We start from the raw sequence: 13,170 nt of genomic DNA, 5'->3' as shown, positions 1-13,170 counted from the left end.
TTCACCCAAGGAACCTTGTCTGCCTATGTCCTTAGACCAACACGGCTACAACCTACACGCCTCTAACTACACCAAGACATTCAAGGCCAAAAGAAGGCTATCTCCCCTGCCGGGCAAACAAAACCACCTGGGCTGAAAACCACCTCATGGTGATATCTCCCCTGCCAGGTAAGTATTGTCAACATGTTTGTAAAGATTAGTCGTGACCCTCTCCAAAGGTTTGTGGTTTGCTAGAGCACAGCCTCAGGTGGCACCCTGCAGAGAGCTCTCCCATTTATTAATGCTACTTAGAGGACACATTTGCAACGTTCACAACGACATGTTTTCTTGAGCCTGCAAAACCTAAGAATGACTCTATAAAACCTTGAGTGCCATTACTTGCCACCTTATCTATGTGTATATGCCTACCTACAAACACATAATAAACCATGTTTGTGGAACATTATCACATTGCCAAGTCAAGCACTCAAAAGTTAGGAGAAGCCAGAATGAAGGCTGGCTGTGTGACCTGAGAGACTCAGTCACGTGGTCTCATCCTAATCTTTGCACAGGCCCCTGTCTCATTCAGTGAATTGGCAGGCTCACTGAAGGGGATGACATTTTATTTCCTTGTGATGCCCCATGTTGAATTTCCAGTGCCTCTGTAAACGATTGTTTATTTCCTTGTATGCTTTCCTGTGGCGTTGTTATATCTATTATTAGTGTCTATATATGTAGTATCTGAGTGCTTCCTAAGCATCAGATTTATCTCTGTGGTGAGGGAGTCCAATTATTTACATTTTATAAAGGAAGCACTGAGACCTAAAAGCACAGAGCTTTAAAGGTACATGGGCATCTATTTCCCACTGATCTCCATCTTCAGGGTGCTAAATACCTTGAAAAAATGGAAAATCTAGTTGAATTTTCAGTGTGCTTAGCACTGTGTAGTCCCTCATATGTTCAAAGCACAGCTCCCATAACTTCTGAAGCAGCTACGAGTGTTTTGCACATCTGCAAAACAAGCTCTACGCCTGACTATGGTCTGAAGGCAGCCACCCAGACAATGAGGAATAGACAATTAGTGTAACCAATTTAAGTGATTTGCATCATATCATACAGAAACTTTGCGGCATAGGCAAGATTAGAATCCAGGTCTCCAGGACAATATTCAACTGTTTTAATGATGAGATCATCATTTCACTTCCTGTAATCCTTTACTCTATGTAACATAAACTTCCGACTTCTGCTACAAATGAGCCAGGGTCCCTAAAAGCATCCATGTTGACTGCTTGGCTCTAATTCATCTGCATACTAGGCAATCCTGTGCACTGAATGAGGCAGGGAAAAATAGGCGATCATGTAATTCAAGATTGTATTGCAGTGAATACACAGAAGGGACCAGCACACAAACCTCTTAAGCGTGAGCTAGCAGAGAACTGATAGCAGTAGTAAGCTGTAGTCCTCTTATTGAAGGGGGATGAGATATATACACACTTCACCACCGGGTTTCACAGCTGTCTGCTGATAGGAAAGGAGTCGTAACAGGGGGATCCTGGATTACGTTCTGGGGTCAGAATGAGCGCAGACTCTTTGGCACATTTTCCCCAAAGCTTGGCCCTCTCTGCTGCATCCCTTCCACCCTCTCTCTGTTCCAGTCCAGTTTCTTTCCCACATCATCCTAGTCCCATTCTCCTTGCATACCGAATCCCCGTTTCTCCTACACGGGCTCTCATCATACTCCTAGGTTATATGCCTATATAACCTCGGATAATTGTCCAAGTCTGACTCCTCCTCCCCTTCCCACACCTAGTCCCAGTCCCCTTGTCCAGGCAGTCCCAGTTCTTTCCTCTTGGCTCATTGTCCACTCTCCCCTCCCTCTTCCTTACTAGTTCAGATTTCTGACCTCCCTCCCTTGGTTCCTCAGCCAAACTCAATCTTCCCCCTCTCTAGTTCCTTACCTCATTTTCCTCCCTCCCAAACTGTCCCAAAGTCTTTCCCACCCAGTCCCAATTCTCCCTCCTTGCCCAAAATTGTCTTTGCTTCCCCTGTCCCACTTCAACCTGCTTGGACACTAGCAGAGGTGTCTTTGACGGCATAGGAGAGGAAGCTACTTGCTCTGAGTCCTGGTACCTGGACCTGGACATTTGGTTTGGAGCGCCATTCCATGGAAAGTCTAGCTTCTCCTTTTGGGATGGAGGGACATTGTTTAACTTCTCTGTGATTTGAAATCATAGAACAGGAGCAAATTGATATACTCCACCTTTAAACAGACGAGACAATTATTCTGGATTATTGAATGTAATTGAATAAATACATGTCTATTTTAGCTTGAATTACTGGGGTAGAAGTTTGTAACAATCTGTTTGGTCAATCATGTATGTTGGCACTTAGTATCGTCTCAACCCTTAGTATTGACATATTGACAGATAAATATTATAGCTTTGCATCTAATGAAAGGGCACATACACAGTAGATTATTTTTCCTGTCAAATTTATCTGAAATGCAGGCCGCAGTTTGAAAAAGAGTATGAAAGATTTTAATTTGAAAGGCCTTATTTAAAAAAAGGCTGCACCTGTGTACTCTTGTAGCAGGTATGGCTCAACACTGAAAAGCACTTATACATGTTTTTTGCTGAGCTGGGGCCTATTAAAGAATCTTTAATGATCCGAATGAGGGTTATGAATGCAGCCATTATTTAGTTACTGTACCTCCTCCAGTAAATACATTTGTGAAAAATGGCTCAGGTGAATCTGTTGAGTAGAAAGTTTTTCCCCCCCACATATACTGCATTAAAGGACTGACACTATTTTGAATTCTAGTCAATTAAAAACTAACAATAGTTTCGGAGCCTGTACCTTCCGCTTTCCCCTAGTCCCTTTTGTCAATTTTCTTTTTCCACTTGTTTTGCAATCATGTTTTGATGCGTTTTATTTTGTTTTCTCTTCAGTCTTCCTATGCAAAAAAGCCATACACACAATAAACTATACAGTGGAGATAATTAAACTGTCCATACACTGCTGTCACCTGCCCATAACAAAGCAAAGTGCATTTTTTGTCTCTGAAACTGTAGCTGCTGCTGAAGACTGAACTCTGTGGACTGATCTAGGATTTGGAAAAGAGGTAAAAGCAGTTTGCAGGGCTGTGGAATAGGAGGAAAGAGCCCAGCAGTAGCTAACAGACAACAAAATTGCTGAAGAAAGGATAGCTTGATAGTAATTAGTGATTGATTTCTTAATTAGACCATTAAGGGAAAGAGAGAGCCATTAACACCTGTGGAGTGAAGCATCATTAGCAAGAATCGGATAGATTCTAATATACCATGACGTCATTTGACTCCCTCAGCACTGCCTGAATAGAGATGCCACTGCTGATACCAGACAGTTGGTTGTGAACTCTCGGTGGAGCAGTGTCGCAGGGCACTAAGGTGCCTGCTCCTTTAAGGGCTGAAACTGCTAGGGAGAGAGCCCTAGCAGTCAGTCAGGAGCCCCTCAGCTGCAAATTACCAGGGCAGCAGGAATGAGGGAATTAGCCTGCGCCTGCCAGCGGTCAGCTGACCGGAAGAGGCAGGGCTTGGGGCATATATAAACCCCAGGGCTGGGACCAGAGGGTCAGTTCTCTGCCAGCAGCCAAGGGGAAAGGAGCTCTCTTAGAAGAAGCTAAGTGAAAAGGCCTGATTGCCCATTTGGCTTCTGGTAAGATTAAGGGACTTCAGGAGCTCAACAGATACCCCGGCCCACAAGGCACGTAGTGCTGTGGGGAAGGGTGATTCTTTTTAAGGGACAGAGCACACCCTGAACTGCTTGCATTATGTTATAGCCCAGGGCCTTGTATTTTTATTTCTGTTTGTAAACTGGTGGATTGGGCTGAGGCTTTGGGGAAGGAGGAGACTTCATTGTGGGGCCCACTATAGTGTGGGGACCCCAGCACCAGTGTGGGTGCAGTATTCAGGAAGCCCAGTGCCGAGGGGCACGGAGAGAGAGAGAGGGCTGCGGAGAGCCCAGTGACAACCAGAGGCCAAGTGAAACTAAGGCCTCGGAGGGACACTGTGTGAATGCCATCTGCAAAGCTTGGGGTGTGGTAAAGGGGTGGTTTTGGAGCCCCTCATCTAGCCCATAAGGCTGAAGGTGCCCTGAGAGGCAACCATTTTTGTGCAGGACCCAAAAGGGGTCCAAGAACCCGCAGGGTCCAGCAGGACTGTGCCCAACGTAAACTTGAGGGCCGCCTCCCTATTCATAATTAGTACCAACAAGACATGGCGGGCAAGAAGGAGGGTGCCCACTGGGCCACATTGGCATGGTCAAGGAGCCCTAGGGATCCCATGGCTGTCTCTGGGGGCCCCGTCCTGTGACAAGCAGGAATCAAAGTGGAGTGAAATTGCACCTCCATCCACCTGGCCCTGCTGGACTCTGCCCCTCTCTCCTTGAGGAGGTTGGAGGGAAGAGAAGCAACAGCCATCTTCCAGTGTCTCCCTGCTTCTCCTCTAGGCAGAAAATCAACTTCCCTGCTTAAGATATGTGACCCAATTTTGGAAGGTGAACTTTTGGGGAAAAGGTGCATGTAGTATATATGAGTGAAGATGGCATCAATGTACTGTACTATTTTTTTTTTTCCAACAAAGCATCTTTTTACTGGCTATAATATGTATTACTCCTACGTTAAATAGAATAATTGTAGGACCCTGAAATAACTTGGGTATGCTTTAAGATGCTGTGAGATGTGTTGGAGTACAGCAACAGTTAACTCAAACTGACCTTGCTTTTCTCTGTTTGCGTCTGGCTGACCTCAGAAGTTATTTTCCTGTAGGGTTTTTCTGCTTGTCTGAGATAGTAGTGTGTGTAGGTAAATACTGTTCTGTATGCAGTGCATAGATATTTTTTTTAACCATGGAAAGCTCCCACACCTTTCCCTGTGCATACATAGATTCAGAGTAAAAGGTCATGGTTCTTATTTACAAGTTTAATATGAATGTAACCTCATTCTAATGCATTCGGAAACTCTTTGAAACCATCTACCTTTCCTCACCTGCCTCTAGGCCTCTATACTGACATCATTCCCCATAATCCCATTTCTCGTAGTACCTTTCTAACTGAATTCACATTACCTACAAGATATCTGTGCCCTGTCTATAGAGCGGGGCTTTCTTTATCTCATCAATGCAGGATGTCCTTATTCATAGATTGGTATATCCCTTATCTTCCCCCTTTTGTCACTAAATTGCCTGTGGCCACAAAGAAGTCCTAGAAAATATTAAAGTACTTCTCTCTGAATATATACAGCCAGTATTTCATCCCTTGGTAATGCCCTTGCATCTCATCCTTCATTCCACCAACCCTGACCCCAAACGTGTTATTCCCAATATCTCCTAATGAATGCACCCTATGGGAACAACTTGAGCAATCAGGGACAAACTGTCACAATATGCAATACGCGCAATACAATACACACTGTGAATATCGTGAAGTTGCCCACTTAGTTATGCTTCTGTTCTATTGCACAGTAAAGTTTCTTCCTTGTCTAGAGGACAACTGAGGAGAACACCCATGATTTATCACCTCACAAATCTCAGAAGGGCTTTCACTCAACAAGGACGCTCCTCCAGAGAGCTAGATCGCACTTTTGAAAGAGCCACTCTGATTCCACGTGAAGGATTGCTGCAATACAAAAAGAAAATCCCCACAAATCGCACACCACTGGTTTTGACGTACCATCCTTCCCTGGAACCTATACAGAACATCCTCAAACAACTGCAACCCATACTAGAAGAAGACCCCATTCTTAAAGAGTTCTTTCCAGAACCACACATCCCAGCCTTTACACAGGCATCAAACCTCACCAACCTCATCACCAGAAGCAAGCTTCCTATGGCCCAAAACACACTGAATGGATCCAGCCCAGGCCAAGACAAGAAGTGTAAATCCTGCCAACACATCTCCACCAGTCCCACAATATCTATGCCCCGCAACAGAACAGTCACCTATGCCTGGATCTTATACCTGCTCCTCCAGAAATGTAATATATCTCATCCAGTGCATTGAATGCCCTGATGGAAACTACGTAGGAGAAATCAAACAACTACCTGCCAGAATTAATGCACACTGAAAATCTATCAAAGACAGGAACACGCAATTACCTGTGGGTGCACATTTCTCACAAGACAACCTCTCTCTCCAGTCTCTCAGTTTTAATCCTCAAAGGGAATTTATAAAACACCTTTCATAAACGAGCCTATGAACTTCACTTCATAAATCTACTGGATACAAAAAAAATCATGTTGGATTTGTGGCGCATTATAACCTACCTGTCTTCTGGTAACCCCAGGTAACCTCTCTACATTTTACCAGCTACCCTCTACCACCAGGTCAACATTCCCCACTTTTGCCTCCCTACCTACCCATCTTGAACGTATTATCTCCCATGCCCTCTGATCCTCACTGCCCGGCATTTGCATTTTCACAGATCTGCATTTTGCATATTGGCTTCTATTCCACCCAGGAGAGCACACAAACATCCGCAGACACTCCCTTTGCCTGAAGAGGGGTGTTTGTGCCCGAAAACTTGTAAAGAACCATTTTTTCCAACTATTTAGTTGGTGTAATAAAAGATATCATGTTTACCCATTTATTAACGATTTGGATATGGGGTGAAGAGCTAGGTCACTGGCCAAGTTCATGGATGACACCAAGTTATGGGGGAGCATGGTCACACTTGAAGATAGACTACTGATACAGGCCGACCTAGACAGGCTGGCAAGGTGGGCGGATCAGAACCTGATGAAGTTCAGCGTTGAGAAATGTGAAGTGCTGCGCCTCGGGATGAGCAATCCCCAATACGCCTACTGGCTTGGTGGCACCAAACTGACTAGCGCCATGAATGAAAGGAACTGGGGGGTGATAATAGACCACAGTATGAATATGAGCCGGCACTGCAATGTCATAGCCAGTAAGGCAAATAATACTCTGGCATGCATCAGTCAATGCATCTCCAGCAAAGCCAAGGAGGTGATTCTTCTACTCTACTCAGCACTGGTGAGACTGCAGCTGCAGCACTGCGCCCAGTCCTGGCCACCACACTTTAACAAGGACATGGACAAGCTTGAGAAAGTCTAAAGAAGAGCCACTAATATGATCAGAGTCTTAAAAGGCAAGCCATACGAGGAAAGGCTGGGGGATCTGGGACTCTTCAGCCTGAGGGAAAGAAGGCTGAGAGAGTACCTGGTAGCAGCTTACCACTACACTAGGGGAGCACATCAAGGGCTCAGTGAGCAACTGTTCACCAGGGCACCCGAGGGGAAAACCTGGAGGAATGGCCACAAACTCCTGGAAGATCGATTCAGGCTCAACATTAGGAAAAACTTCTTCACAGTTAGTGTCCAGACTGGAATAAGCTCCCTCCAGAGGTTGGTGCAATCACCTACCCTGGACGTCTTCAAGGGGAGACTGTACGGTCCCCTTGCTGGGGTCACCTGACTGCAGTTATCTTTCCTGCTTGGTGCATGGGGCTGGACCCGATGATCTTCCGAGGTCCCTTCTGGCCTTACAATCTATGAAGCTACCCAAAGTACCTTGTTTACGTATATAGCTATACTTCAGAAATTAGACTTACTAATTCAATAGTTGGGTACAGAAGTGGGGGTGGGGTATGAGATGTTTAACACTCCCTGATTGTGTCACAACCCCAAGTACACATTAGAGCAGTGTAAAGGCAATGTCTATGGCTCTGCAAAGGACCACTGCCAGTTAGGGATAGTCAGGGTACTTCAGCCTGCCAGTTCTGACATACCCCTATGGAGAGAGCTGGCTCTACGCTTGCTTTGGACTCTCCCGCTCCCTTTTTTACCATGAGCAATACAAAGAGAATAGTGTGGAGCAGAGAGTCTGTCCTTTGGTCTTGCAAGCAATTAAAAGCATGCCCAGCACTAGTGTATCTCTGTGTATGTTCACAGGCTCTTTAGAAGGAATTTGTTTTCACCTTGTGTTAACGATTAATTCTGTATTGTCTCAACTGAAAGCCCAGTTTTCTTGTTTTAGAAGGTAAAGTTTAAACTTATTAATTTAATGAACGTGCCGCGTAAACTAGTTTTTTACTAGATCTGGCAATATATTCATGTAATTAAAAGTATGAGTAATGCACATTATCCATAAAAGTATTTTTGGTTTCTTAAGTGGGCTCCATAACTGTACATATCAGTAGGAACAAAATCTCAGTGGATGAGATTGAGTCCCAGATGGTCCCAGACTCAACATGCAGAGGTCACATGCGTAAGGATGGTCACATAGGTAAGGATACTAAAGATGAGGTGTATTTTAAAAGATGAAGGCAGTAGTTATATTGCTATAAAAATTTATGCTTATTGCTTATTTAGCCTGAAGGTAGCCACGAAGACATCAGACTTTTTATAAACCAGAAAAGGGATCCAGACCATGAAAAATTAGGATGGTTCCATCCTTTTCCTGTCTGTTAATATTTCCATTGTGTGAGTATCCAAAACTCTCCGAAATAAAGACAGACTGTCTGGGGGTTCAGAAAGGCATGTTTTCACAGGACAGCTCCTTTGACAGGTAAACCAAGCACTCCCAGAGGTGGTTCTATAAAACTTAATGTCCCTAATCTTAAAAATGAATGCTGCATCTTGTTACCAAATTTGTTCCCCTTTTGAGCTGTACTGATCTCCATGCTGATGTAATCTGGGATGTGGCTCGCTGAGTTCAACGCACCTACTAGGGTAAATTGGACAGAATTAAATCCAGGGTGTCTCGGCACAAGAGAAGAAGTTAAATGTGAGCTAGAATTGCTGGACTTCATTTGCTGCTTTGCCACTGACTGTTAATTTGGGAAAAGCACCTAACAGCCCCATGTTTAAATTGACCCATTTGTTCCTGTGAAATAATAATCATAATATCTCTACCTCATGTAAACGCAGCGAAGCTTGGCCCGTGAGCGTTGGTTGAACATTTTGAGAGCCTTGTTTGAAACGTACTAGATATCTAAGTCCAAAGTACAAACTATCAGTTCAGGGTTGAGACTTCAGTGTTACTTTTCACTTCTCTTTCTGAGTTGCTGCCCCATTCCAGCACAGAGTAGAAACAGCCTCTGCAGAATCTACCTTTTGGTTTAAAATCCTGAGATTTAAAAAAAATAATAATAACCCACCAGGCTTCTTTATTTGTATCTTCTGGGTTTTGAGCATTTAGGTTACATTTGGATCGGTATTAAAGTTCCTCTCCAAACTTGTTAAGGAAAGAAACGTTTTAAACGAAAGCTGAGATTCTCGCCTAAATCATTTGATTTCACGTGCTTTGGCTTTTAAGAAAAAATGCCGAACATTGCAAGCATTAGCAGTAGTGACGGTTCTCTCTCATTTGGGGTGAACAGTTGCGGTGACCTAACTGTAGGCTGAACAGCCAGAGGAAATAAATGTTTGCCTGATTTTCAGAGGCATTGAACAACCACTGCTAGAAATGTCATCAGTGCGATCTGCAGATACGTAGCCTCTCTCTTCTCAAAGCATCTCTATGTGGGCAGTCAAAAAATGGGTCTCTCAAAATTAGGGCTGCTTTCTAGGGCCTGGAAACCCTGGCTGAGTGGAGAATTGCAGACCCTGGAATCTGGGGCTCTCAGTAGCCCACCTAGGACTTGTGGAGCAGCCAGGAAAACATACACAGCTCTTGTTTGGGGTTTTTTAGGGTTAAGATACGCTCTTATCTGGAGAGCTTTCTCTCTGCAGGTCCAGGCCCCGGCAGTTTCCAAGTCTCCACCAGGGAAGGATGAATCCTGCCTTATTTGCACATCAGAAAGCAACTCCCAAAGACACCCTCGTGCACCCAGAGGAACAGATGTCCACTTTCAGCTTCCTCTGTGCAAAAAATGAAGTTTATTTTCTACCTACGGGGACTTTTTACCCTCTTTAATTCTCCCTGAGCTTGAGGAAGGGTGTATGCCCAAACACTTGCAGAAAAAGATCATTGTTTTTGCGATGTCTTAGTTGGTCTGATAAAAGGTGGTGTCCTCTCTGAATTAGTGCTCAGAGGAACATCCCACCGCTTTACTCCTCTGTGAAATATGAAACACCATCACCAGAAGGAAACATGAATACATCCTGCTCACCAACAAACAACTTCGAGGGAAACAGATCTTTCCAACTTCTCTCTGAGCCTAACCTGCAAATGAAATGAACTTTTCCAGACAGATTTTAACCACTTTCAACACTCCTATACAATGTAAACTGTCATTTCTCCCCAGGAGAACGTTTACAAGCTCATCTCTGATGCCCGATGAAGGGTGCGTGCACCCGAAAGCTTGCAACGAAAGAAATTTTTCTGCAAATGTCTAGTTGGCTTCATAAAAGACACCGCCTCGACCATGAGCCCTGATCTCTGAGCTAAAGGGTCTCGAGTGTGGCACCCCCCGAGTCTCTCTTGTACGCGGCTCGTTTTGCAGCAAGATTTCAGGGCCCGCTTCTTGCTTTTAAAGCTGTTTTCGGCTCAAATCTCCCTGGCGTGGAGGACAGAACCAGTCCCCCCAGGGTGTGTGTGTGTGTGAGGGAAAGGGAAATGGACGTTTGCTCTGGGACTTGGGGAGTGTGCGGAGAGGAGAAGAGGTGCCCACGTCAGTGTGCATGTGTGTGTGAGGGGAGAGGAGAGGGCTGCGCCTGGAGGGGAGGAGAGGTGCCCGTGTGTGTGTGTGTGTGTGTGTGAGGGAAGGGGAAATGGATGTTTGCTCCTGGCCTGGAGCAGTGTGCGGAGAGGAGAAGAGGTGCCCATTTCTCTGTGCGTTTATGTGAGGGGAGGAGAGGTGCCCGTGTGTGTGTGTGTGTGTGTGTGTGTGTGTGTGTGTGTGTGTGTGTGAAGGGGAAATGGATGTATGTGAGGGGAGGAGAGGTGCCCGTGTGTGTGTGTGTATGTGTGTGTGTGTGTGTGAAGGGGAAATGGATGTATGTGAGGGGAGCAGAGGTGCCCGTGTGTGTGTGTGTGTGAAGGGGAAATGGATGTATGTGAGGGGAGGAGAGGTGCCCGTGTGTGTGTGTGTGTGTGAGGGAAGGGGAAATGGATGTTTGCTCCTGGCGCGGGGCAGGGTGCGGAGGGGTGTGTGTGTGTGCGTGTGGAGGGCAGCCCCGTGTGCGCGGGCGGAGGCTGAGGGGCTGCCCCGGCGCGGGGAGGCGGAGGCGGCGGCGGTTGGTGGCGGCCCCTCTCCTCCCCTCCCCTCCCCTGCCCTGCCCTGCCCGCCTCCTTCCCGGGCGGGGCGGCCGCGGGCCATTTGCAGGAGCGGCGGCGGCGGCGGGCGGGCGAGCTGAGGCGAAGTTGTCGGCGGCGGCGGTGGTGGCGGCGGCGGCGGCGGGGCCGGCAGCATGTCGTCCATCCTGCCCTTCACCCCCCCCATCGTGAAGCGGCTGCTGGGCTGGAAGAAGGGCGAGCAGAACGGGCAGGAGGAGAAGTGGTGCGAGAAGGCGGTGAAGAGCCTGGTGAAGAAGCTGAAGAAGACGGGGCAGCTGGACGAGCTGGAGAAGGCCATCACCACGCAGAGCATCAACACCAAGTGCATCACCATCCCCAGGTACGGCCCGGCCCGGCCCGGCCCGGCGGGGTGCGGTGCGGGGCGCACTTAGTGCGGGATCCCGCTTTGTTCCCCTCCCCCCAGCCGGCATCGCCCTGCCCCGGCACCGCGGCTGCACGGCCCCGCACGGCCCGGCCCCGCACGGCCCGGCCCGCTTACGTTCGGCTGCACAACTTTTGCGCCCTGTGGGGCTGCGTTACTTTGCACACTCACCTGGCTCCATTACATCTGGCTGTGTATACTTGCACACTGTGGCGTTACGTTACTTTCGCACACTACATGGCTATAGTACATGAGGTGATATTACTTGTGCACGCTAATGTGGCTATATGACATTTGGCTATATTTGCACACTGTGGCTGTATTACTTTGCACGCTAATGTGGCTACATCGCATGAGGTTGTATTTTGCACACTAATGTGGCTATATTACATGCGGTTATATCACTTTTGCACGCTAATGTGGCTATATGACATTAGATTATATCACTTTTGCACGCTAATGTGGCTATATTACATGAGGTTATATCACTTTTACACACTACATGGCCATATTACATGAGGTTATATTTTGCACACTGAGGTTATATCACTTTTGCACACTAATGTGACTTACATGAGGTTATATCACTTTGCACACTACATGGCTATATATTACATTAGGTCATATTACTTTTGCACACTAACGTGGCTATGTTACATTAGCTTATATTTTGCACACTAACGTGGCTATATTACATGCAGTTATATCACTTTTGCACGCTAATGTGACTATATGACATGAGGTTATATTTTGCACACTAATGTGGCTATATTACATGAGGTTATATCTTTTTGCACGCTACATGGCTATATTACATGAGGTTATATAACTTTTACGCACTACATGGCTATGTTACATGAGGTTATATTTTGCACACTAACGTGGCTATATTACATGAGGTTATATCACTTGCACACTAATGTGACTATTACATTAGGTTATATTTTGCACACTAATGTGGCTATATTACATTGGGTTATATCTTTTTGCACACTACATGGCTATATTACATGAGGTTATATTACTTGGCACATTTACATGGTTATAGGCTCATTATTTTGTTCCAAAAAAGGACGCCGTTCATGCAGCTGAGTGGGATTAGTAGGTAGGTGAGGGATCGCACGGATCAAATAACTGACTTCATGCAGATTATTTATGCAATCTTGTAGGGTTTTTTTGGCACGGTTGTGCCCACAAGGTCCGTTATAACGTGTGGGAGAGCACAAGCATTTCTCAGAATTTGAGAAGTGGCCATAAGGAGGAACATTTTATAACTGAAGTTTCTGGGGTTTTTTTATTTCTCTAAGCTCACTTACATGACTGTCATTCTTAGTACTGTTGATTATTTTGAGGAATAATACAACACTGCTTTTTTTTTTTTTTTTTACCCAAAGGCTAAAGTTCATGCAAAATATTTTAATGCTGTATAATTATATGCTTCTGTGTGTATATATGCATGCTTTTTTTGTCTGTCATACACAAATGTGTGCTGTCGTGGTTGTCAGAATGATTTAATATGCAGTGGCTAGTACACACAAAGCAGCATCTGTTGCATGAACCAGTGAAACAAATAGCTTTAAAATGTTGGGAAAGTTTGA

At 45.7% G+C, this 13,170-nt stretch overlaps 1 protein-coding gene across 1 annotated transcript in view; it reads left to right on the top strand.

The window, feature by feature from the left end:
- Positions 1 to 11,257: 11,257 nt before the first annotated feature.
- The window catches only part of SMAD3 (SMAD family member 3), a 96,390-nt gene continuing 94,477 nt past the window's right edge, over positions 11,258 to 13,170 (top strand). Inside the window, exon 1 of the mRNA XM_006270229.4 lies at positions 11,258 to 11,530. Within this exon, the coding sequence (XP_006270291.1) occupies positions 11,325 to 11,530 (206 nt within the window). The 5' untranslated portion in view covers positions 11,258 to 11,324. The remainder of the gene's footprint in view (positions 11,531 to 13,170) is intronic.

Source organism: Alligator mississippiensis, chromosome 11 (genome assembly GCF_030867095.1).
Source record: "Alligator mississippiensis isolate rAllMis1 chromosome 11, rAllMis1, whole genome shotgun sequence".
Taxonomy (NCBI): domain Eukaryota; kingdom Metazoa; phylum Chordata; order Crocodylia; family Alligatoridae; genus Alligator; species Alligator mississippiensis.
This window is presented reverse-complemented; position numbering and strand designations above follow the sequence as displayed.